The following is a 24,191-nucleotide window of genomic DNA, read 5'->3' on the forward strand; positions in this document are numbered from 1 at the left end:
AAGTCTTAACCATTTTTCAAATATCTGCTTACATCCTGTTCTCCTTAAGGAATTCCCAGGCCCTTCCAATGGGACTTATTTTCCCTGCCTCTGTGCCCCTTAGCACTTTGCAACTAATAAAAAGTCTTAGTATCACTTCTGAAACCTTTCATGCCACTGGCAGAGGTAACAGTATGCGTGAGGATCACCCCAAAGACCTGCTCTTAGATGTCTCTTCCTCTTTCCTCTTTTTACCACGTTGCTGGCACCACCATTCATCCAGGCAGCCAAGCCTGTTACCCCAAAACTCCTCCCTTCTTGTTACCACCACTCCCCAACGTTTAAACAGTGACAAGGTCTGGCATTTTGTTTTGTAAAAAAATCTCTCCTATCTGCCCCATCCTTTTTGCCTTTAGATCCTATCTCCTCCCATCTGGTTGCCTAGTTCACAGGCCCTACTCCATGACAAAAGAGAACAGTAAGCTAGAATTATCTATCAATTTTGCACACTTAATGCCCCCATAAGTAATCTGTACCCCTAATCTTCACATCCTCGGTCCTTTCTACTTTCTCCAACTCAAGAGTTCAGGCACATCCAAAGCTGTTTCTCTTAATTAACGAGTTTAGGCCTTAAATACACAAAAGTTAACACCTCTTAATATCTTGGGCTTTGGCCTTTGCACACAGGCAAGATAACTCCCAGGTCGAGGCAGGGCGGAGCCAAAAGATAAACAAATCTTGTCATTTAGTCTACTTTGGGTGTTTTGGGGCAAGGCAAGTTGATTCAGTGGAGTACATATAAGAACGAATCATCAATCAGACCATCAAACCTCAGAGGGAAGGTAGGGGAGGGTGGGGGTAAGGGGGAGAGATCAACCAAAGGACTTGTATGCATGCATATAAGCCTAACCAATGGACACAGACAATAGGAGGGGGTGAGAGCATGAGGGGGAGAGATGGGGGAATAATTACACATATGTAATACCTTAATCAGTAAAGAAATTTTTTAAAAAAGAACAAATGTTCTCTGAAATAGGAAAGCAGTGGGACTAGTTTATAGGTTGCTCATTTTATAAGTCTTCCATTATAAACTTTAGGTATGATGGGCAAATGTAGGAACATTGGTAGAACAATTAGCTTATTGTTCACTAGTTGAGCATTGTGCTCTAAGATGAGGCCAGTTGGTCCAGGTTTTGTGTTTGGAGAAGGGAACGTATTGTGCTCACCTCTTCCCCTGTGGCTGCAGATGCCCCATGACATGTTCGTGAGGAGAAGCTCTACCCCTTTGGCTGTTTCCTAGTTTTCTTTTGCAGGTCTTCGGTCAGACACCATTTTATACAGTTGAAAATGCACAGTGGAGCTTGTGGCCAGAAATACCTCATGACTTGGTGAGTAAGGGCCTTCCTTCAGTGGCGGCGGTCTTGGGGTGGGGGGTTGAGGGAGCTGAATTGGAAGTGTGATTGGGAGAGGGAGAGGGAGAAAGGAAAGCAGGTGAGTAGAGCAAACTGTATCAAGCCAGTTAGACACTTCTCCTTATCACTTAGCCAAGAGGTGCTGCTGAGTTCTTTCTGTTACCTTCCAGTCGATGGTTAGCAAATGGGACTTCATCTCTCATGCTCACTGTGACTGTTGGGTGGTAGATGCTTGAAGCACTGTGTTGAAAAGAACTCTGAGGCCACACCTAAGCCAGGAAGAGTCTGGGAATGGATTGGCAATGCCTGACATGGGTGTGGGGTAGGCAGTCACAGTCCATGGGCTACCTAGTAATTTGCATTATAAGGTGCAGCTCAAGGTAAGATGCCACTCTGCAATTCCTAATGCCTACTCCACCACTCTCCTCCAGAGAGTTGTCTCACTTTTCCCTCTTTATATCCTTTTTCCTTGTTGTCATCCATTGTCTTTCTCTTTTCTCCCCCTTCCTGTTACTATATCTTTTTCCACCGTATAGATGTTAGACATACCAATGGCTTCCACATGCCCTTCCGGCAGCAGGTAGTCTCAGAAAGGTCATCCTAATCCCTGCTCACAGCAAGGTTTTGTTTTCCCCTGGGATCTGGAGAGCTGGGAAAGACACCCCACTCTGATGGTTACATTTAGTATTCCTAGAACTCTGAAACTTAAACATCTGAGTTTTTTCCTTCTTTCTCTGGTGGCTCCATGTCTCAGGGATCCATCCTGTACTCTAAATGATGTTATGTGTGAGTCTTGTTGTGTTTTTGTACACGTTGTGCAGTTGATATGGGTTGGGAGCCTGCAAAATATTATAAATGTGCTTACACGTTGAATCAAGTTATGACTCAATATCAAAGACCAAAGTCTCTTCTGCTCCTCTTCTATCAAGCAAGACTTAGATCTTATTTCAAAATATATCTTTGTATTGATTTCAGAGAGGAAGGGAGAGGGAGAGGGAAAGAGATAGAAACATCAATAGTAAGAGAGAATCATTGATCAGATGCCTCCTGCATGACCCACACTGGGGATTGAGCCTGAAACCTGGGCATGTGCACTGACCGGGAATCGAACCGTGACCTCCTGGTTCATAGGTCAACGTTCAACCACTGAGCCACATCAGCTGGGTGACTTAGATCTTTTTTTAAGACAACTTCACCCACGAAGATTTCCCCCCCCCTACCAATCCATTCACTCCTTGGGGAGCCTCAGTTCAAGTCTCCAGTTTCTTTAGGTTCTATTTTTAATCTCTGGGCCAGATTCAGCAAGTGTTAGGTTATTTGTTGCCCTTTTCTAAGCTGCATTTCTTAGCAGTTCAGTTCCATTTCTCTTTTCTGTTCCTATTTTGCTTGGACTCTAGATTCCAAAGTACAAAGGATTATTGACCTGGTTGGGAAAATACCGGTTACCTTTCTTCTGTAAAACCAACTTGTGTTTCCATTACATTCTTTGTCAAGAGCTCATCAGTTTCATTAATTCCCCAGAAGGAGGTAAGCATGAAGGTGTAAGTATGGAGAAATATGGGAAGCCAGGCTGCCTGTTAGTCCTACAGTAACATACAAATAGTAGCTACCTTTGTAGCCTTAGATGTGCAGGTGGCTCAGTCTGTGTTGTGACCATAGGTAAAATCTTGAGCTGGAAAATTGTTACTTAGATCAATAAGCAGGAGTCTAATGGGCTGGCTATTGTCTCACTACATTCATAAATGAGAGAATTAATGGTGGCCACAGAACATGACAAAATTGCCTAAACTATATGCAAAATCAAACATATCTTACCACCTTCATTGCCACCACCTGGTCTAAGCCACCATCATTTCTCACCTGGCCACTGAAATCAACTTAGACTCCTTGGTTCTGCTCTTGCTCTGCTGCTCAAAGCAGTCAGGGTGAGCCTTTCAACATTTAATTCAGATCATGTCAGTCCTCTGCTCACCACCCACCACCCCTGCACCAATGGCTTCTTTCTCAGTGTGAAATCCAACACCCCTACCATGGCCTTCAAGGTCCGAGAGACCTGGCCTCATTTCCCTTCTGACCTCATCTCCTCCTACGCCCCTCCTCAAGCCCTCCATTTCCCCCACATTGGCCCTCTTGCAGTTCCTTAAACATATTAGACATATTTCTATTGCAAGGCTTTGCACTGTCTGTTTACGCTTCCTGGAATGCTCTTCTTCCATATCCACACTGGCTCCCACTCTCATCTCCTCGAATCTCTGTGAAGTTCTCACCTACTCCATGAAGACCACAATGTCCACTCGTCCAACCCCTGCCTTAGCACGCCCAGCCCTTCTCTACTTTTTCATTTTTTTCCCTGTAGTGCTTCAACTTTTCCAGATAATGTACTTGTTCTACTGATTGTTCATTGTCTGTCTCATTCACTAGATTTTAAGCTCCTTGAGGGCAGGGGTTTTTGTTGTTTGCTAATGTATCCCAAACGCCTAGAATGGTACTTGGCACTTAGTAGACATGTGATAAATACTTGTTGAAAGAATGAATGAATAAAGTCTCCATCTAGGATTGAATTGGTAACTTTACTTTCAGCTCAACTAACCAAAGGAAATCAAATTTGCTCCACCCAGGGAAGGTTAAGATTCACGGGATCCCTTTGAGTAAAATGTTGTGACAAATCACTGCTATGCTCTCTCTCTCTCCTGCGATCTACGTATTGGGGAAATTGGATTGGTAGAATTACTCTCATGAGGGAAGGCAAAGGGCCTTGGTTGGCGGGTGTTTTTGATTTTGGATTGTATGTGTGCTTGTCACTTGATGCATGTCAGTAGAGGATCTGGTGCCTAGTTTCAAAAGCACCACATAATCGGGACCCAACTCCCCTAACTACCCACCATTTCTCCTCACTCATACTGAGCGAATGGGGGTCTGACTGTGCGCGAGGCTGAGAGAGGAGCTGGGGACAGAGCTCACTCTCTCTCAACATGGACTTTTCCTGGCAGCCAAGATGATGAGATGGAAAAAGGCAGACCAGTGGCTACTCCAGAAATGCATTGGCGGGGTCAGAGGGATGTGGCGCTTCTGTACCTACCTCAAGGGCAGTGCAGGTGGGTTCTTGGAGTTCCTCCTGGGGCCTTTGCAAGTTCTCAACAGTTTCTAGGATGCCCCAGGCACTTACTAACAGTTGTGTGACTATAAAAAATGATTTATAATGCAGTTTGAGTAAAGTCTTTTAAAACTGGGATTCGCAGTGTAGGTTAGGGCAAACACAGAGTCCCTTTCACTCACTCATTTGTTCACTCGTTCAGCAATGGTGATTGAGCACCACTCTGTGGCAGCCGCTGTGCTGGTAGGTGGGGATACAAAGGTGAATGAGAGCTATATATCCCCACTTCATAAAGCTGCCACCATGGTGGGGAGACAGACAAGGAACAAGTAAATAAATAAATCCTTGTAGCAAAAGTGTTAAGGTGCATTGATTTCTGCGCTGTTGGGTCCAGTAGTTGGTGGATGCTGAGAGGCCAACAGCTTGTACAGTTCAGTAATGTTAAGTTTTACCCAGGGACAAGCCCTGGTTTAAGGGTGAAGTCTTGGGTCTCCAGGGAACATGGAGGGAAGAGCTATCCTTCAGTTTGTCACAAGGATTTCAGCCCTGACAGTTATGAAACAGGGAACATAGTGTTTGGTACATTTTGGCCCAACTGCCCTTCTGCTAGCTACTCTGGGTTCATGATCTAGGAAATTTACTTTTCCCTCTGTCTTTATTTTTTGGACCAAACTCAAATGTCTCATGATCCAACTTCAGAGTCGTGCTGTTTTTCTTAAAGTGAGAGTTTTTCTAACAATAAAAAGTCACAAAAGATCCCTCTCCATTAATTCCCTTCCTCCATGACTCCCATCTGCCCCCATATTAGGACATTTCTGGAGATGGTACTTTAATCCAGAGGAGTGGCTAATGGTGATGTTTGAGGCAGTAGAGCAGGTGGGTGGTAGGGGTATCAGCTGCCACACCCTGATGCAACCACTGAAGGGGCAAGATTGGGGTGCAGCTCTGTGCCTCCCCTGTCTGGTCTGTAGGTGAAGAGCTGGTGGATTTCTGGATCCTTGCTGAGAAGATCCTGGGCATAGATGAGATGGACTTGGAATTGAGAGACCACTACCTGTCTCTCCTCCTCGTGCTGAAGGCCACCCATCTTCAGGAGGGCTCACGGGTAGTGACCCTCTGCAACATGAACATCAGTAAGAACTATAAAGTTTATCTGAAGTAAAATCCCTGGGAGATGTAACCAGAAAAATCAATCCAGTGTCTGATAGCCCTCAGTCTCTTGCTTTGCACACTGCCACCCTTTCCATGTTCTCTGCATCAGGGATGCCAGTAGGAAACCCAACCCATAACAGGAGAGGGATGAGAGAGACCAGTTGTCCTTAGGCTGGTACTTGCCTATTCTGAGCTATTACTTGCCAGTGATGTTTTGCTGGATGGAGTGAAGAGGAATTGGAACAAGGTAATTGCATAGCTACTCCATCTTCTGAGCCTGCAGAGCTTGTCTTCTCTCTCTCTCTCTCTCTCTCTCTCTCTCTCTCTCTCTCTCTTTTAATTGGGATTCTTTAGAATAAACTGCAGCCCATGGGCCAAGTGAAGTACATGTGGCCTATGAACTAAGAATGTTTTCATATTTTTACTTTTTTATTTTATTATTTTTTAATTTTTTTATTGATTTCAGAGAGGAAGCGAGAGGAAGAGAGAGAGAGCAACATCAATGATGAGAGAGAATCATTGATTGGCTGCTTCCTGCACACCCCCTCCTGGGGATCGAGCTTGCAACCCCAGCATGTGCCCTTGACCAGAATCAAACCCGGGACCCGTTAGTCTGCAGGCTGATGCTCTATCCACTGAGCCAAACCAGCTAGGGCTGTTTTCATATTTTTAAAGGGTTAAGAGACAAGTGTGCAACGAAGACTGTAGGTGGCCCCTTTACAAAGCCTAAACTATTTATTAGCTGGCCCTTCACAGACAAAGCTGCCTGCCTCTTCTCTAGAACATCCAGATATTTATTCATTCATTTATTTACTTACTAGAGGCCCATTGCACAAAGATTCATGCAAAAATAGGCCTGCCTTCCCCTGGCTTTGCTCCCGGCCGTCCCGGAGTCTGCAAGTCCTTGCTCCCGGCTGGAGCGCTGCTCCTGTAGCTCCCTCTGTCCCCCGTGCTCCCCCTCATAGGAGGCGTCCTGCCCAGCTGCTCCGTGCCTGCATATGCAAATTAACCCACCATCTTTGTTTGGTTAATTTGCATACTCACTCCTGATTGGCTGATGGGCATCACAAAGGTATGGTCAGTTTGCATATTTCTCTTTTATTGGTGTAGATTTATTTAGTGAGGAGGCATTGCTAACCCAAACACAAATGTGTTCCATATTTTCTATTTGGGATTAGTCACACTACTCTTAATTCAGAGAGATAATTGAGAATTGATGGCATTAAAATCAGAGCTAATAAAGACTCCTTCAAATTATTGTCCTAAGTCCTTCCTCCTTGTTAGATCTGATCCTGAGACATCCCATTCAGAGGTACATGTTCTTACACAAGTTTTCATGTGATGTTTGCTTTTCTTTACAATAACATTCAATAGTCTAAAACAGTGGTCGGCAAACTCATTAGTCAACAGAGCCAAACATCAACAGTACAACGATTGAAATTTCTTTTGAGAGCCGAAAATCGACTTCTGCGCATGGGCCATGAAGTTTCAATCACACTGTACATGCACGCCCACACGTGGTATTTTGTGGAAGAGCCACACTCAAGGGGCCAAAGAGCCGCATGTGGCTCTCGAGCCGTGGTTTGCCGACCACTGGTCTAAAAAATAACTTGAAAAATCCCATAGAATGACTTATTTATCTGGGGGAAAAGGAAGGTAATCAGAGAAAGGGATCACTGTGATGTGATGCAAATCATAAATACGCATCCATCGTATATTTGACCTCTTCACATCCCTGGGTTGCTTGGGGAACAATGAAATTCTAATCAAAAACCATTTGGAAAAACTTCAAAAGCTCACCGGCGCCACATCGTTTTCATCTTTCATCTCTCTGTCTTCTTTCCAGAGTCTCTCTTGAACCTCTCCATCTGGCATCCCAACCAGTCAACCACCAGGCGGGAGATCTTGAGCAACATGCAGAAAGTGGCTCTGTTCAAACTCCAGAGCTATTGGCTTCCCAACTTTCACACCCATGCCAAGGCCATCATAGCTAAGGAGGAGTCATGCCAGAATCTGATGCAAGAATATGAGACTCGCCAGTGCAGTATTTGCTGTACCCATGTAGGAGGGCTCCCTCTGAACATGAGCATCAAGAAGTCCTGCCACCCCCAGAAGCTGTACTCGAGCAGAAAGATCAAGCGGAAGATGTGGCAGTTGATAGATCATGCCTCGTGGTCTCTGGAATTGGATACCAAGCCAGGCGCCAATTCCACGTCCTCCCAGGAGATCTGTCCTCAGGAGAAAGTGGTTATACAAATGCCTTCCCTGAAAAAGGCCTCTTCAAAGGAGAGAATAACCAGTTCCCTGGAAAAGGACAGTCTCAGTGCCAGGAAGTCCAACATGAAGAAGAAAGCCAAGAGCCATCTCCACATGGAGGGCCTCTTTGAGGCAAAGATCTCTACCCACCTGAGGACTGCCACCCCCATCATCCGTCACTCCCCCCGTTTGACAATCAAGAAGGCCATCAAGCAAAGACTCTCCTTGGGGTACACCCACTGGGCCTTGTGTGCTGATGCCTTTGCAGGGAGTCCCTTCCGGGACCACCTGAAGAAGCTGAATTTGAAAACTGAGGTCCAACTCCTGGACCTCTGGCAGGACCTGCACCATTTCCTCAGTGTCCTGATGAATAACAGGAAGACGGGGAATGCTGTCTTTTGGCACATACTAGGCAACCGAATCTGTGAGCTCTACCTAAATGAACAGATTGGGCCATGCTTACCACTCAACTCCCAAACCATTGAAGGTCTGAAGGAGCTGCTGCCTTCTGGGAATATGAACCCCTGGATACCCAAAGCCCAGGAGGAAATCTGCCAGGTAGGTCACACCTTACCGAAATGGGTTAAGATCTGGAAGATTGGGTCAAAACTGACCTAAAACCCTATCTGCTCATCTATACTAAGTTAATGATATAATTACCCATATAACCCTTCACCTATTGAAGAGTTGGTTAATCTTATAGGAGCAGGCTGTACAAATTCCCAAGGAACAGCCAAAACTCCAAAGAAGAATGGAGGTTGGGGAGTGGTCAATATCCACCTTTCAGTCCTTCTTCAATTCCCCCTTATGTGAAGTCTCCCAAAACCATGAACCTCTGAGTGTTCCACTGAGGGAAGTTTTAATAACTCTGTTTTGAACGTCATGGATTGGAATGCAGGGTCTTTCTTTCCTAGAATAGCCAATGAGAAAATGGCCAATTGAGAAGGGTTTATTCTCATCCCAAAACATGAGATAAAAGCGAGAGACCATCCTAAAGACTCACAGGAAGTAAGGCCCATTGCTTGACTGTTGTATCATCAAGATCTTGGGAGAGCCCTAACCGGTTTGGCTCAGTGGATAGAGGGTCAGGCTGCAGACTGAAAGGTCCCAGGTTCGATTCCAGTCAAGGGCATGTACCTTGGTTGTGGGCACATCCCCAGTAGGAGGTGTGCAGGAGGCAGCTGTTTCTCTCTCATTGATGTTTCTAACTCTCTATCCCTCTCCCTTCCTCTCTGTAAAAAAAAAAAATAAATAAATAAATAAAAAAAAAATATATATTTTTTTTAAAGATCTTGGAAGAAAACAAATGGCAGAGTCAGTTGGGAAACAGATGAGCATCCAATAAAAGGGACTAATTACAAGGTATTGGGCATGAGAGTAGGGAAACTACAGAGGATAGTGCAGTATCCCAGGGCCAGTAATGGTGGGTCACCTTTATCACTCTTAGGCCTGAAGAGTTGGGGAGAGGGAATAGTTAGTTACCAGAACCAGGAGAGAAGAGCTATATGGAATGGAATGCTCGGCAGAAGCTGTAATTGCCGGTAGAGGGATGTAGCCAGTCCATAGTGATCTGGCTGGGAGGGACCAAGGGAATAGATATCCCAAGCTCACTTGGCTCCTGCTTTCCCATCTCCTGTCAGGACTCCTGACTGGATAAACCCAACCAGAGGTCATGGGAGCTTGTTGAAGTGGTCCATACAGGTTCATTTCCCAAGGCATAAGCCAGGTAAAGAAGGATAGAGAGTAGATCTGGAAGGGCAAGTAGATATAAATAGCAAATTTTTTAGTGCATTATAATTTATTTACCTATAAAACACATTACCTCCTCAAGGCTTCCTAGCACCTCTGAGAAGCAGACAGGGTAGTATTGTTGTCATTTGTACAATGAGGAAAATGAGACTCAGAGAGGGTAAGTGGATTGGCTCAAGGCACACAGCAGACTAGTAGAGGAACCAGGGGCTAGAACCCAGGAGTTCTTGGCTCTAAGTCTAGCACAATTTCCAGTACAGGATAATTATCCAGGGCTGCATATCTGGTTGTATAGGACCAGATCAGTCCAGTGGATCCACAGCCACAAATCTCCTGTGCAGTTCTTCAGTCCTGGAAGTCTAGAGGCCCCCTACCTCTTGTGAAATGTGTTCCCTCCTCTCCGCTCCCAGGGAACTTTGTTCACACCTCTGTGGTGGCATGTGCATCATGCTAGAAGGTGAGCTCCTCGAGAACCAGGCTTGTAGCATATTGGTCTGTATATTCTCAGCAATGGGCACAGTGTCCGGCATGTGGGAGGCTCTCAGAATGTATTCATCGGATAAATAAATGAATGAACGTGAGGGTGTAGATATATAAACCTCGCTAAGCACTAATGCATAGTTTTCTGTTGTTATTATTGGGCTTTGTTTGTGTATTTATTTTAAGGTAATGAAATAATTTTCACAAGTGGGTAAGGTCTTCAAGGAGGAGATATTAAGAGTAGACACACCAAAAGAAGATTGGCTGGTTTTCAGGACCATTTTGAGAATCAGATGAGCTAGTACTTTGGAAAGGAACAAAGATTTAAGAGGTGGCCAGTAATTGTCCTTCAGTAAACTATTTGTTGTACCTCTTCTTAAGTAAGTATCTGTTACTATTCTGTGAGATTCAGAGAGAGGCTGCTTGAGCTGCAAATTTAGAAAGCCAAAGGAATGTCCTGGTTGGTCATGGCTAATGTTTGCTGTTCCATTGTATCTCCAAACTAGAGACTCCGGGATCGGCAGCCTACGCTTCTCCCGTGTAAACATTAGCAGGCCGAGCACACCTCCTAACACTTATGTCATGTTTGAATTGCAGATGCTCAGCTCCTGGTATGATGAATTCCTGAATGAAGAGGACTACTTATTTCTCACTTATTCAGTAGGAGGGGCTTTGAGTTGGGGACGAATCATAAGGTTGAGGGAAGAAAAGAGAGTAACTGCTCTTTTAGAAGCCTTATTCATTAAAGTAAATGAAAGTCTGATTTTTTTTTCCTAGAGGCTACTGGGGGGGTTGACATGGTCCCTGATGCTTACATATAAAGCTCTCAAGGCAAAAGACTCAAGTGCATAAGGTGACTTTAAAAGAGTCACATTCACATCGAATTTCTCCGTTAATAGAAAATGGGTTTGCAATGGATCGGAACAAATTGATAACCATCAGCCTAAGTCTGCCTGACAGGGAGACACAGGAGGACTGGGCTGTTACAAAAATCTTGCTTCTGGTCTGGTTCCTATAGCAAATATTGTCTGTCCCCCTACCCCTTCTCTTAGACTCAGACCAAGGTCACCAACACGAGGTGGCATAAGAAAGACTCTATAAGCAAAAAAGAGAACATTCTTCTTTATAAGAGATTTGAGGAATCCCTGGCGTTAAGCCAGAGTTTGGCTAACATGGAGGAAATGGATTCAGTGCAGTGGAGAAAACTAGCTACTGAGGACCTGAGACAAGACGGGTCTCTCCGGGTGGAACTGAAGTCTCCAGTGTTTCTGACAGGTGAGGGCAGTCACCATAATTTTTTCGACCCCTGACATATAGGCAACTGGGAAATAGGGATAGTTAACATTTAGTGATTATTTACTGTGTGTCAGTACTATGCAATGCAGGAAGCAGCCGATTGATGTTTCACTCTCACATCAATGTTTCTCTCCTTTCCTCTCTCTCTCTCAAAATCAATTTTTTAAAAAATTTCATTTTTAAAGTAACACTCAACTCTTGAAATCTTTGCATTGCACGGTGCACTCCATATACAAAACAAGATGCCCTGGATGCTTGCCCCTCAGAGCTGTGCTTGAGCATGAGTTATTTAAATCTATCGTGAACAGGCCCTCTCTCTGTTTTACCCAGAGTTTCACCTTCTCTTTAAATCCTGAACATTCCAGAACCTCTCCCAGAAATCTAGAGAGACGTGGGAGAAAGGGTAGCTGGTAAATTTCACCACACCAGACAGGGCAACAGGCATTTCTTTAGTGGCCAGGAGTGTCAGGGGTAGCCAGGAAGAGTGGGAACCATGCTCCATGGAGACGCACCCCCCTCTCTCTCCCAGCACATGTGATTGTTTCATCCACCGCTGCATTTTTGGAACACGGGTCCGACCTGATAAGGGCCTCCTGTGCATTTGTCCATCTTGGAGCTCTGTCTGCTCAGGAGGCTGATGCCTCTACTCAGGCTGCGCCAGAAACCCACAGTGCACCTGAACTAGAATACTCTCCGCTTTCATACAGAGAAAACGAGTCCCAGGGAGGTGAGAAGGTTGCCCGAGGCGGCTCAGCAAGGGAGGACTAGAAACCTAGATCCTCTGCAGAAATAACCCGCTGCTCTTGCAACTTACAGCCAGATACCCCTGGCTGAGAGGCGATATTGACAACAGTGGCTATTGTCATAAGGACAACTGACATTTGTGAGTCCACACGCTGGGATTCCTTCTGGACTCTATCAGTATCGCTCAGAAAGCACTAGACTGCCCTGGGGAGTTCGGGACCACTGTGTGTGAATGGGCAGAAGATCTCCATGGGCCAGGGGTCTCCAAGAAGGACAGAATCCTCCCATGCTGGAGGGATGGCTGTCTTTCCTTGCTTCTAATCTGGCTTAGAGAACTTGTATTCCTTGCGTAGAAACATTCCCTTAGAACATTATTGTCGTACTTAAATAACGTTTAAAAGGCAGTACTTTCAACAGAAGTATATAAATCTTTGACCCCAGAGTGGTCAACTAGACTCTCCCCTGTTTTTCTCTACTTGATAGACATAGAGAAAATGTCCTTTGAGGAACTCTGCTATAAGTATCCGAAGGTGGCCATAGAGAAGATGAGTGAGGACTACAAAATATATTGTGAAAAAGCACCTACTAGTAAGATGGGTAAGTGTTTATTTAAACCCACAGATAGGTTTGAGACAGCCCAGTATGAAAGAATCTCCCAACACACAAAAATCAAAAGGGGAACCGGGCTGTGTTTGAAATGAGGCATGGACAGACTTGTCTCCCAGCTCCTACCCCCTCCTACGAAGTCATAGAAGGGCATCATGAAAATGAGATGCGATTATAAGTGAATGAGGATGAGGATGAAAATAGTTAATTCCTGCCTTCTTGCCTAGTTATTACTCTGGGCTTTTAAATAACATAGACTTGTCTTCTGCGAAGTTCCGTGGAGTCAGAAGTTTATGGAAGGAGGTCTGTTGGGCATGTTCTGAATAACACCTGTAAGGGAATGAGGAAAGCAGGACTGGGCAGAGGTAGGTGCTGACTTTAAGCAGTTAGCGTAGACCTCAGATCCCCTAGGAAGCTGGAGAGCCAGGTGACACTTCAGCATGGTCCCTCATTGAGGCAAGGGGCTTTTATACGTCTGTATCAACTCACATGGGGTGTGGCTGTCCCTCAGGAGGGTCTGACCTTGGGTCAGGCAGGGCCCTTTGTTGGAGGCCAACTCCCAGAATGAGTTTCAAGACTTCCTGCATTTCTGACTTGATATCCTTTGTCAGTTTTAGGAAAATTCCAGTTATTATCTCTTCAGATATCTGTCTTGCTTTATTCTATTTCCTTCGGATAATCTTACTACACAAATTTTTAAATATATATATATATATATATATATATTTATTGATTTCGGAGAGAGAGGAAGGGAGAGGGAAAGAGAGAAACATCAATGATGAGAGAGAATCATTGATCGGCTGCCTCCTGCACGCCCCCTACTGGGGATCGAGCCTGCAACCCAGCCATGTGCCCTGACTGGGAATTGAACCCATGACCTCCTGGTTCCTAGGTCTATGCTCAACCACTGAGCCACACTGGCCAGGCCACATATTTTTGACATTTCAGCCACATTCCCCACGTCTCATATGCTTTATTCTGTATTTTTCACATTTTTTTTTCCCTCTCTGTGTTTCAGTATAGATATTTTCTTTGGGTCTTACTCCTAGTTCAACAATTCTCACTCAGCCATTTATAATTTGTCATCCTACCCATTTCTTAACTCTCAATTTTCTACATTTCAGTCATTAAACCTTTTATTTTTAGAATTTATTTTTTTCCTTTTTGCGATACTCAGTCCGTGTTGGTATTTTTTCTCTTTTAATTACTTACATTAAATGAATAGTAGTAATTTTAAAGTCCATATTTGGATTTCCTGCCATGTTTTTTTCAAGTGCCATGTTTTTTTTTTTTTCTCCTTGGTTTTTGGTCATCTTTTTAAATGCCTTGTTATTTCTGCTTTATTTGTGAACGCGCTGTTGGTACAAATTCATAGGGATGATTTGAGCCTCTGGGTGACCTTACTGTCCTCCGGAGAGGGCTCCCTTTACTTCTGACATACACTGAACAAGCACATCCAGATGACCTTCACCCACTGAGGGTGAGAGTTGATTCAGAGCTAGCTTCCATGCCTTTTGATGGATGAGCTAGGTCTGGTCTTCCTTCCTTTTGGGGGTCCCAACAGAAAGCCTGGGGTGCTTTTCAGGGCCTCTTCTTTGCTGTTTTGTACTTTTGCTGTCATCTGCCTTGAGAGTCCGCCAAAAAGTTCTGTTTTTCTCAGTAACAATTGTCATACTTGTCAAATGCCTTGAAAGTAAAAGCAGTGGCCAAAGGGTTTCTCTGCCCATTTTCTAAGGGCGCATGGCTTTGTCTTCGGTCCTGTTCTGGCCTTTAACACTGCAAAAGCATCCAGGGCAGATGCACTGTTGGTGTCAGCTTACCCTCTGGTTTCTAACCTTCTCTTTGCTTCTAATCCCTATGTTTCTATTTTGTTTTGTGTTAATGTCTTACAGGCTTACTTACAAACTTGAACGTGTATTATTCTTTTATCCACCATTTCTAGGTGTTTTTTATTGGGAGGTTTCTTGGTGTTCTTTTGTTTTGTTTTTGTTTTTTTGATATCTGGTCTTCCATCATCTGGATTGTACTTTTTCACCTATTCAATTGTGAATTAGACTCAGTATATATTTCTATTGTTTTTGATCCTTTGGCATATTATTTGTCACTGAAAGTATTACCAAACCAGACAGAAATTTCCTGTGTGTGTGTGTGGGTGGGGGGGGGGGGCATTCTAGTTAATAAATAGTTTACAGGATTTACTATAACCAGTCCATGTTCTAATATCTGGAGGGGCAAGATGAGTAATATACCATCCCTGCCCTTGAAAAAGTCTGCATTATTTCCTACGATATGAACAACCTCAAAAGGCTCTTTGAATACTAAAATGCTTGGAGTCTGTCATTCTTTAATAGTAATGTTTTAACATATTTTTGAAATAATGGTTCCTAAGTGGCAATAGGGCACCAGACACCCACTCCAAATTGTGTACTATGGTGCGACAGATTACCACTGTAGAAGTTCGCTGTGGCAGCAGTGTCCTCAGGAAAGGGAATGGTTTCTGTTAAAGCCAGAAGGTGGGGAGAACTCTTTTTTTTTTTTTTTTTTTTACATATACTTTATTGATATTTTACAGAGAGGAAGGAAGAGGGATAGAGAGTTAGAAACATTGATGAGAGAGAAACATCGATCAGCTGCCTCCTACACACCTCCTACTGGGGATGTGCCCGCAACTAAGGTACATGCCCTTGACTGGAATCGAACCTGGGACCTTTTAGTCTGCAGGCTGACGCTCTATCCGCTGAGCCAAACCGTTAGGGCAAGGGGGGGGGGCGGGACTCTTAATGAAGAGATCAAGCAAGAATCTGTGAGTTTGCTGATGACAAAGCAGGGGTTCCAGAGGACAAGTGGAAGGGTTTCAGAGGAGACAGCAGAGGTGTCCAGGGAGACTGCCACGTGGAGTACGGTCCTAGTAAAAATGACTGATTGGGGGAGGGATGCCCTTTGGTGTTGAAATGATAGGAAGTATGATGGAGTAGGTCTCAGCAGTTTTCTAAGGAAGGTGGGCTCTAGGCCTCATAGCCAGCAGACGTAAATAACACAGCCTGGACTGATATTAGGGTCAGGGGTTAAAGTCATCCCGAAGTCTCACACACTAATGGCCGTGCATTCCCAGCACTAATGGCCTGAGATGGCAGCAGTCGTGGGGACCGTGGTTTTTCCACATGCACTCTTGCTACTTTGTCCCTTCTTCTCTGCAATGTTCTTTATAACATGGCGTTGCCCAACGTTGTGACTTCTCATTAGATTACCAGTATAAAGTCTATCGTCAGAAATTTACCAAAGAACCACGGATACATTCACCCCCAGCTAAGGAAGCGCCCTCAAAAAAGATTGCTGTTGTAAGGAAGCCTTCAGTGAGACCCAGGTAAGACACCAATATCTCCAGGCACAGCCCTGGAGTTCAGCATGAGCCTATTTGTCTGTGTTAATTTCCACATTCTTTTCCATATATCACATATACATGCACAGGCATACTAAGTATTTTAAATCATTGTATGTTTTCTAAACCTGGCACCATGCAATATGAATTATACAGTAAGTTTTTCAACATAGCAAGCTATTATGGACATCCTTTCATGCCAGTATGTACACAGGTCTACTTTCTTCCATAGAATGGATGTAGCATGATGTATTTAACTATATGTTTTTCATGGACATTTACACCATCTTCAATTTTTTATGGCTATCAGCAGTACCATCATATTCATCTTTGTACATGTGTCCTTGCGTATTTGTGTTTTCTGGACTGTGTGTGACTGTAGAAGCCTCCTAACTGGGTCCTTACTTCGTGTCTCTCCCCCTTACAATCAACCCAAGAGTCAGCCTCTGGTAAGGTCCCACTGCGAGGCAAAGACTCTGTGGCCCTCGCTTTCCGGAATGCCCACTCACCTTTATCCCACTTTTCTTAGCACAGATGCCACCGCTACATAAAAGTTATCCAAATGTATGACTCCCTCTCCTCTGAAACACCAAACCCCTAAAATATAACCCCAAGCACTTATCATGTACTGTTTTGTACCGGTCTTTATTTTTTAGGTATGTTTACTACCTTCTTGACATTTTCTTGTAAGCCAGGCCATTCATTCAGTCTTTCTTTCTTTCTTTCTTTCTTTCTTTCTTTCTTTCTTTCTTTCTTCCTTTCTTTCTTTTTGTTTGTTTTAAATATATTTTTGTTGATTTCAGAGAGGAAGGGAGAGTGAGAGATAGATAGAAACATCAATGATGAGAGAGAATCATTGACTAGTTGCCTCCTGCACGCCCCACACTGGGAACTAAGCCCGCAACCTGAGCATGTGCCCTGACCAGGAATCGAATGGTGACCTCCTGGTTTGTAGGTCAATGCTCAACCACTGAGCCACGCCAGCTGGCCAGTCATTCATTTTCTTTTTTAATTCACTATCTATTAATGACTAGTTACATGGAGAGTTCTCTCACAGAGGATAGAGATAGATTAGCACGTACAGATTTGGTAGTCAACATCACTAGCAGAATATTTGCAGGGAAAAGTTCCCAGAAGTATGTTTTCAGTTACTGTTAGCCTTCGGGGGGGGGGGGGGGGGGGTGTTAAAAGCCCTCTGTCTCTTCTAAATACTCTAGAGAGATTTTCCTCCCTTTCAAGGAACTGAAATTAATCCCTGACATTTAAGCTTCTATTCTGTTTGATATTCTAATTTGTACTACTTACTACTTTTCACTATATCTACAGAGATTCGTATTTTCCAAATTAGTTGAAAATGAATATCACAGAAGTCTTTTCTAGATCATATATTCATAAGATCATTAAATTCTAGAGGGACTATGCAGGGTTATATAGTCTAGTTTCATGACTCCATTAGGACCACAGCAGAATGGTCCAGGTATACCACAGTTGCCACTCTCTTAAACCTTGTCCTTAGTCCAAATTCAATGTACTAAACAGTTTTTGATCATATACGGTGTCCCAGACACTCTGTGTATACTAATGATACAAATAAAGACATAGTCCTTGCCCTTAATCCAATACATAATTAAATAAACTGCAATTCTGACCTTTAAATGTTATGATAAAATATTGACTAATTGCTATAAGAGCATAATTGAAGAAGGAAATTTTGAGTGAGGGTTAGGAAAACCTAGAATATCAAAAGAGTCCCTGATCTGCATGGAGCAATTCAATTGCAAAGAAAGGGAGTATTTTGTGGGTAGGGCTAAATCTTCCAAACCGAAGAAATGACACAAAAAATAAACACAGAAGTATGAAAGTTGTATTTAAAGACTTGAAAATAGTCCAGTGGTGTTAAAGCACAGAATACTTGGGGAGAATTTAGACATAAAATTAGAAACCTAGATTGAGATTAAAATAACTGAAAGAAGGTTTTGAATGAATTATTAAGGAATTTGTGTTGATTAAGTGGCAATAAGGATTCATGGGAGTTGTTGGAACAGGAGTTGCAAAAAACCTTTTATATGGATTTTTAAAATATTACTCTGGTAGACATAATAATAGTATGATGAGTCAGAGACTCAGACTAAGGGCAGAAATAATATTTGGAAGGTTGTAGCAGTTGTTTGGGCAAGTGATATTAAAGACCTGAAGTTAAAAGTGGAATCCTATATAATAAAAGCTTAATATGCAAATCGACCAAATGGTGGGTGGGAGGCGGGGGGGGGGGGGAGAGCAGCGGTGAGCAGGTGGCGCTAGGCCAGCCGAGGCGCATGCCAGAGGGCAGAGGGAGGGGACAGCAAAGGGGTGTGGGGGGCGGTGGCAACCAGTGGCAGGGCAATGGGGGCCATGCCATCCCCTGATTGCCCGCCCCATTGCCTCCTGCAGAGGGAGGCCAGGGGCAGCAGCAGTGGTGGGGCTATTCAGGGTGGGCCCGGCCACTTGCCATCCCCAGATCAGCCCACTGGAGTCGCCTCCCGCAGAGGGAAGCCAGACTGCGGCTTAGCCCACACCCCACGGGGAACAGGCCGAAGCCGTCAGTTGGACATCCCCTGAGGGCTCCCATACTGCGAGAGAGCTATCCAAATGTATGACTCCTTCTCCTCTGAAACACCAAACCCCTAAAATATAACCCCAAGCACTTATCATGTACTGTTTTGTACCGGTCTTTATTTTTTAGGTATGTTTACTACCTTCTTGACATTTTCTTGTAAGCCAGGCCATTCATTCAGTCTTTCTTTCTTTCTTTCTTTCTTTCTTTCTTTCTTTCTTTCTTTCTTTCCTTCTTTTCTTCCTTCCTTCCTTCCTTCCTTCCTTCCTTCCTTCCTTCCTTCCTTCCTTTCTTTCTTTCTTTCTTTCTTTTTGTTTGTTTTAAATATATTTTTATTGATTTCAGAGAGGAAGGGAGAGTGAGAGAGAGGTAGAAACATCAATGATGAGAGAGAATCATTGACTGGTTGCCTCCTGCACGCCCCACACTGGGAACTAAGCCCGCAACCTGAGCATGTGCCCTGACCAGGAATCGAATGGTGACCTCCTGGTTTGACAGGCTGGGCTGAGGGACGCCCCCACCTCCCAGCACGAATTTTCGTGCACTGGGCCTGTAGTAGATATATAAGGGAAGATACAGATTAAAACAAAACAAAACACTGAAGGTGAGGAATTGGACTTCTGCAATGGTAGAGTAAGAACCTCAAAAAATTGTCTCTCCAATGGTAAAACTGGACAAACCTGTCAAAAGTTTTAGAACTCTAGAAATTATATCATCTAAATTTTCAGTTAAAAAATTATGATACATACCCCCACCCCCACCCCACCCCCCAAAAAAACCCACTGGAAAGGATGGCTCATACACAGAGGGGGAAAAGCAGTCATTAGAAACTATCTTTGAAGTGATTCACATATTGCACTCTAAGGACTTTTAAGCAATATGGTCAATGAATTAAAGGAAACCATGTTTTAAAAAAATTAAAGGAAAGTATGATGATACTGATTCATCAAATGAAAATATCTAATAAGATAAATAGAACCAAATAAAACATTGGAGTTGAAAAGTACAATAATTGAAATTAAAAATTCACTAGAAAGCATCAATAGCAGATTTGAGTTGGCAGAAGCATTTGTGAACTTAAAATTAGCTCAGCAGACATTATCCAGTGTGAAAGCATCAAAAAATAAGAGACCTGTGAGACACCATCAAGAGCACCAACATACAAATAATGGAAATATCCGGAGAGAGATAAAGGGGCAGGAAAAATATTTGAATATGCAATGGTTGAATACTTAATCAGAACATACTAGACGCTGAATGAATCCCAAGTAGGATAAACTTAAAAATATTCACACCTAGGCACATCATAATCAAACTGTTGAATGACAAAAAGACTAGAAACATAGTTTTACCATATCGATGAAAATTGAGATAACAGAGGAGGTAGGGATTGGGGCGGGGGGGGGGGAGAGGGAGGAATCATATGGCAAAATTCAAGAGGATTGAGAATGAAACATTAGGGGCACCTTTATTTAAGGAACGGTGAAAAAGAAATCAGCAAAGGCAATTAGGAAGTATTGATCAATAATTGCTGATCACTTTTGCTCCACCTCACTGAAATGACTGCCAGTGAGGGGTTGTTTTGAATCCATAATGTAGAAAGAAGGTGGTTCTAGAAAAAAAAAAAATAGCCCCTTTAAAATACCTCTCTTCCTCTTCCATTGATGTTGGCAATGATTGAACCATGCTTAGGATGGACACATAAAAATTTATTTCCAAGGAAATAGAGTAACCAATTCATTCACCCTGATCTTCACACATAATTAAAGGCCCCACAGCCCGGGAGAAGTCCTTCCCCATTCCTTAAGTGGAACAGAATCCAGGGTCACCATCCATTCTCTCAACCAATGATGCTTTCTTGTTTCCAGAAACCTGGAAGAAGTCTTCCTAAATGTACAGCACTTTGAGTACTTCACGGAGTTCCTCAAAGAACAGAAGGCCGAGAGCCCATTGCAGTTCCTGCTGGCCATACAGAAGATCAGTACTGAGACCGATGAACAGGTCTCCAAGTCTCTTGTTGAAAATGTAATGGAGACTTATTTCTCTGGCATAGTCCCTGCTGGTATGCAGCTTCCTCCTGATACTGTTTGCTTCTCCCTTTAGTATCATAGAAGAATCTAGAAAAGAGCGGTCTTGAGTCTCCTAAGGGAGCATAACAGAATAGCGGCCACACGAGGCAGTATTGAGACAAAGGTTAAGAGGGATAGTGAGAGCAGAGAACACCAATCAATTAGAAATATTGGTAGTTAAAGAAGCCAAGTGCAAAACACTTGCATTTGTATGTGAAATACATACTCTCAGTTCATTTGGCCCTGAAAATAGGATTTTATTCAGTCCCTATAAGGTAGGGATAAATGGCTCTACTTAACTAATGCGGAAGGTGAAACAGAGGAGCTAACTAACTTATCCAGCTGGTGGAACTTGAATTCAAACTCAAGTTGTTTGACCTTCAAATCAACTACACTGGAGTTAGATACAAAAGCGAGAATAAACTGCAAAGCAAGAGTGTTCACCAATCATAGGTTATAATGGTAATTGTGCCAGGAAGCAGAACTATCTCTTTGAAAATCCTCAAGAATTTTGTCTTGTTTCCTTGCCTAAGGTGGGAGGGTAAATCTGACCCATGTCAGTTCATTTGGCCAGAAGCAGAAGTTGCATGTAAAGTATTGACCTATAAGACTGAAGGCAAACTAAAGGGAGTGAGCTTGGTTCCATCTTGGAGGTAAACAAGCAAAGTAATAAAGATGAAGCCTACTATTTTGACAGAGATGGTGTGTGTGTGTGTGTGTGTGTGTGTGTGTGTGTGTGTGTGTGTCTGCGCGCGCGCGCTTTGCTTGTGGTAAACCAAGAAGGGACATAGATTTCATACAAGTCAAAAAAGAGGTAAAATTGGCAAATCTTGTAAGAAATGTTTATTAAATGTCAGGATATTAAGTTCTGTACATAGTTTTGAATGAGCTAGAAGTGAGAAGAAAAAAAAGGAAGCAGATCTTGTCCTTGGTAAGTTTTCAAGTCTTATTAATGACCACCATAGTCTTTGAACAAAAATTATATAACCCTTACAATACTTACTTGTAATCTTGGATTTCTCATTTGCCTCAGCAATTAACTTTAGTCCTTTATCTTTCTGCTCTCTTCCTAAACCAAAAACTTCAAACTAACTGCAGAAATGAGTCTTTTAAACATTTATTCCCTTTGCACATTTATCTGAGATTTGAGTGGAACTAAACTAGAATAGGAACAGTATTTGCTCTACAAATACACTTGCACATAACATCCCAAAGATGCGTTTGGGATTTTCAAACAATCTGTGGAGAGCTCAGTCAAACCAGATTGAGAATAAGGGACTGTAAGACTCTGAGATGAAAAAAATACCAGCTACTTCAGAAATGATAGACAAGAGATGAAGGCTTCTCACCCCCTCCCCATCTCCTCTCCTCCTCCCCCCTCTCCATGTCATTTTCTAGAAGACATACTGCAGTGTGATGACCCTATCATCAAAGAAGTCTCTCAGAAGGGTCGTCTCAGCACAAACTCATTGTTAGCACTCCAGGAATGTGTCATGAACTCTCTGGAAGAAAAGTGGTGAGTATTGCTTGATGGAGGCAGTGAGCCTTTCTGGAGCTGCTCCTTGGCTGCTGCAAGCCACATGATTCACGTCTCATAATACACTCACAGAGTTCATCGTCAGAGCCTCCCTACAAAAGAAAAGCCAAACTTATCTTGAACCCTCTTACCTACCTGCATGGACGGGCAGGCGGGCGCATGCTCACACACACACTTCTGCTCATTTGTCTGAACAGGAACAATATAGCATTGATTGGGAAGGGCAGGCTGACATTAGCAAAGGTTGGAAATATTAAGAAGACTATTTTTGAGTGTCTTGATGTTCCCCAGTTTCCACTTTGACGTCCTCCAAAAGCAGAGATGGGTTTGCTGTGGCCGCTCCTGTTGGTGTGCCAGGCTTCGGCCTTCTTTGACATTCCTCGCCTCCTCCCGGCAGGTTTAAAGAGTACCAACAGCTGTTCCCAGATTTCCCTCCGGAAGTGCAAACTCAAGTACGAACTGTGTATAGGAAGCCCTCGAAGAACTCCTCAATGCAAATACAGGAACCGCAGGTGAGTGAGGAAGCCAGTGAAGACCAGACACGGGGGACGAGAAAGCCACTTGCCTCGGCATCGTCGCCCATTCAAAAGCGTTTCGCTGTTAGCTTATTCGGTCACCAAAACGACTCCTCTTTGGGGTAGGCTTCTGAAACCCCATTTTATGAAGGAGGCATCTGAGTCTCAGAGGCATGGTTACAGTGGGAATTAAGGAAGACCCTCTCTACTGTCTTTGTGAGAGGCAACAGGTACTGATGGAGATGATAATGCCAGGTTTTTGTTTTTTGTGTTTGGTGTGTTTTTTTATTGCTGAAAGCTACTTTCAAGGACATGAATTGACCATGAAGCCCAAGGGGTTTGATAATCCTTTCTCTTTCACATTTACACGTCCTGTCACTATAGCATAATGGAACAACTTAGGCCCCCACTTAGCTGAGGGAGCCCCTTCCGGTATGAGAAAGGGCAGGCCTGAGCATGTGTCCCGAAGACAAGCTCCTCCCAGAGAGAGAGAAAACGCAAAGGGCCCAGAGCAGACCATACCTGCTTCCTTCTTCCAAACTCCTCAGTCATCTAGCTCATTCTTTCTCCCGCTGGAGGAGATAAAAAGGGAAGAAAGAGAAGACAGGTATGTTACTCAGGAAAGTCTTCATATGGTTTGAGAAAAAAATAAAAATAATTTTAAATAATCTCTTCAATAACCTTTGTTCAATGTATTCTAGAGTTAGTTTATATCAGAAAAACTTGACCCCAGCTCTTGACTCCAAAGATCATGCCCAGATATTTTGGAAAATCATTCCTATGCCCATTGACCCAATACCCCAGGTATGGAAATGGGCTTCCCTGGCCTTTTTTCTTTTTATTTCCTCCATCCATGAATCGACTCCATCTCAGGGTACCAGGAATGATCACGTAGGACATTGGAAAGAATACCGCCCTCAGAACCCGGATGCTTTGTTTTACTTTCAGGTCTTCCTGTTGCTCTTAGATAAGAAGAGATAAATGGAAAACCAACATGTACATAAGCCTACTTTGTGCTAAGTACTGTGTTAGGGTTTTCATATATCATCCCTAACCCTCACCACAACCATTGGTTTGTGTCTTACACGTGGAGACATGGACTCGTGGTTTAAGTAAGTTGGCCCAAACTGTATACAATTAGGGTGAGCTAGGTTCCACACTCAAAGTTTCTGATTCTAAATCCAGTGGTTTTTGAACTTGACCTCTGGCTCTCTGAAGCCATGTCTCTACTGAGGTTCCCTGCCTGTAGAGCAGTGGTTCTCAACCTTTCTAATGCCACACCCCTTTAATACAGTTCCTCATGTTGTGGTGACCCCCAACCACAAAATTA

At 43.5% G+C, this 24,191-nt stretch overlaps 1 protein-coding gene across 3 annotated transcripts in view; it reads left to right on the forward strand.

Annotated features, from left to right (window-relative positions):
- RGSL1 (regulator of G protein signaling like 1) overlaps positions 1 to 24,191 on the forward strand; it is a 70,888-nt gene that overhangs the window by 6,842 nt on the left and 39,855 nt on the right. For all 3 annotated transcript variants that reach the window (XM_054711451.1, XM_054711450.1, XM_054711449.1), the window contains exons 3-14: positions 1,293 to 1,367; positions 2,789 to 2,918; positions 4,382 to 4,486; positions 5,457 to 5,618; positions 7,484 to 8,451; positions 10,720 to 10,782; positions 11,175 to 11,397; positions 12,646 to 12,759; positions 16,012 to 16,132; positions 20,609 to 20,802; positions 22,208 to 22,325; positions 22,744 to 22,858. In XM_054711451.1, coding sequence (XP_054567426.1) covers positions 1,293 to 1,367; positions 2,789 to 2,918; positions 4,382 to 4,486; positions 5,457 to 5,618; positions 7,484 to 8,451; positions 10,720 to 10,782; positions 11,175 to 11,397; positions 12,646 to 12,759; positions 16,012 to 16,132; positions 20,609 to 20,802; positions 22,208 to 22,325; positions 22,744 to 22,858 — 2,388 coding nt within the window. The remainder of the gene's footprint in view (positions 1 to 1,292; positions 1,368 to 2,788; positions 2,919 to 4,381; positions 4,487 to 5,456; positions 5,619 to 7,483; positions 8,452 to 10,719; positions 10,783 to 11,174; positions 11,398 to 12,645; positions 12,760 to 16,011; positions 16,133 to 20,608; positions 20,803 to 22,207; positions 22,326 to 22,743; positions 22,859 to 24,191) is intronic.

The sequence above is a fragment of the Eptesicus fuscus genome, chromosome 22, assembly GCF_027574615.1.
Source record: "Eptesicus fuscus isolate TK198812 chromosome 22, DD_ASM_mEF_20220401, whole genome shotgun sequence".
Lineage (NCBI taxonomy): Eukaryota > Metazoa > Chordata > Mammalia > Chiroptera > Vespertilionidae > Eptesicus > Eptesicus fuscus.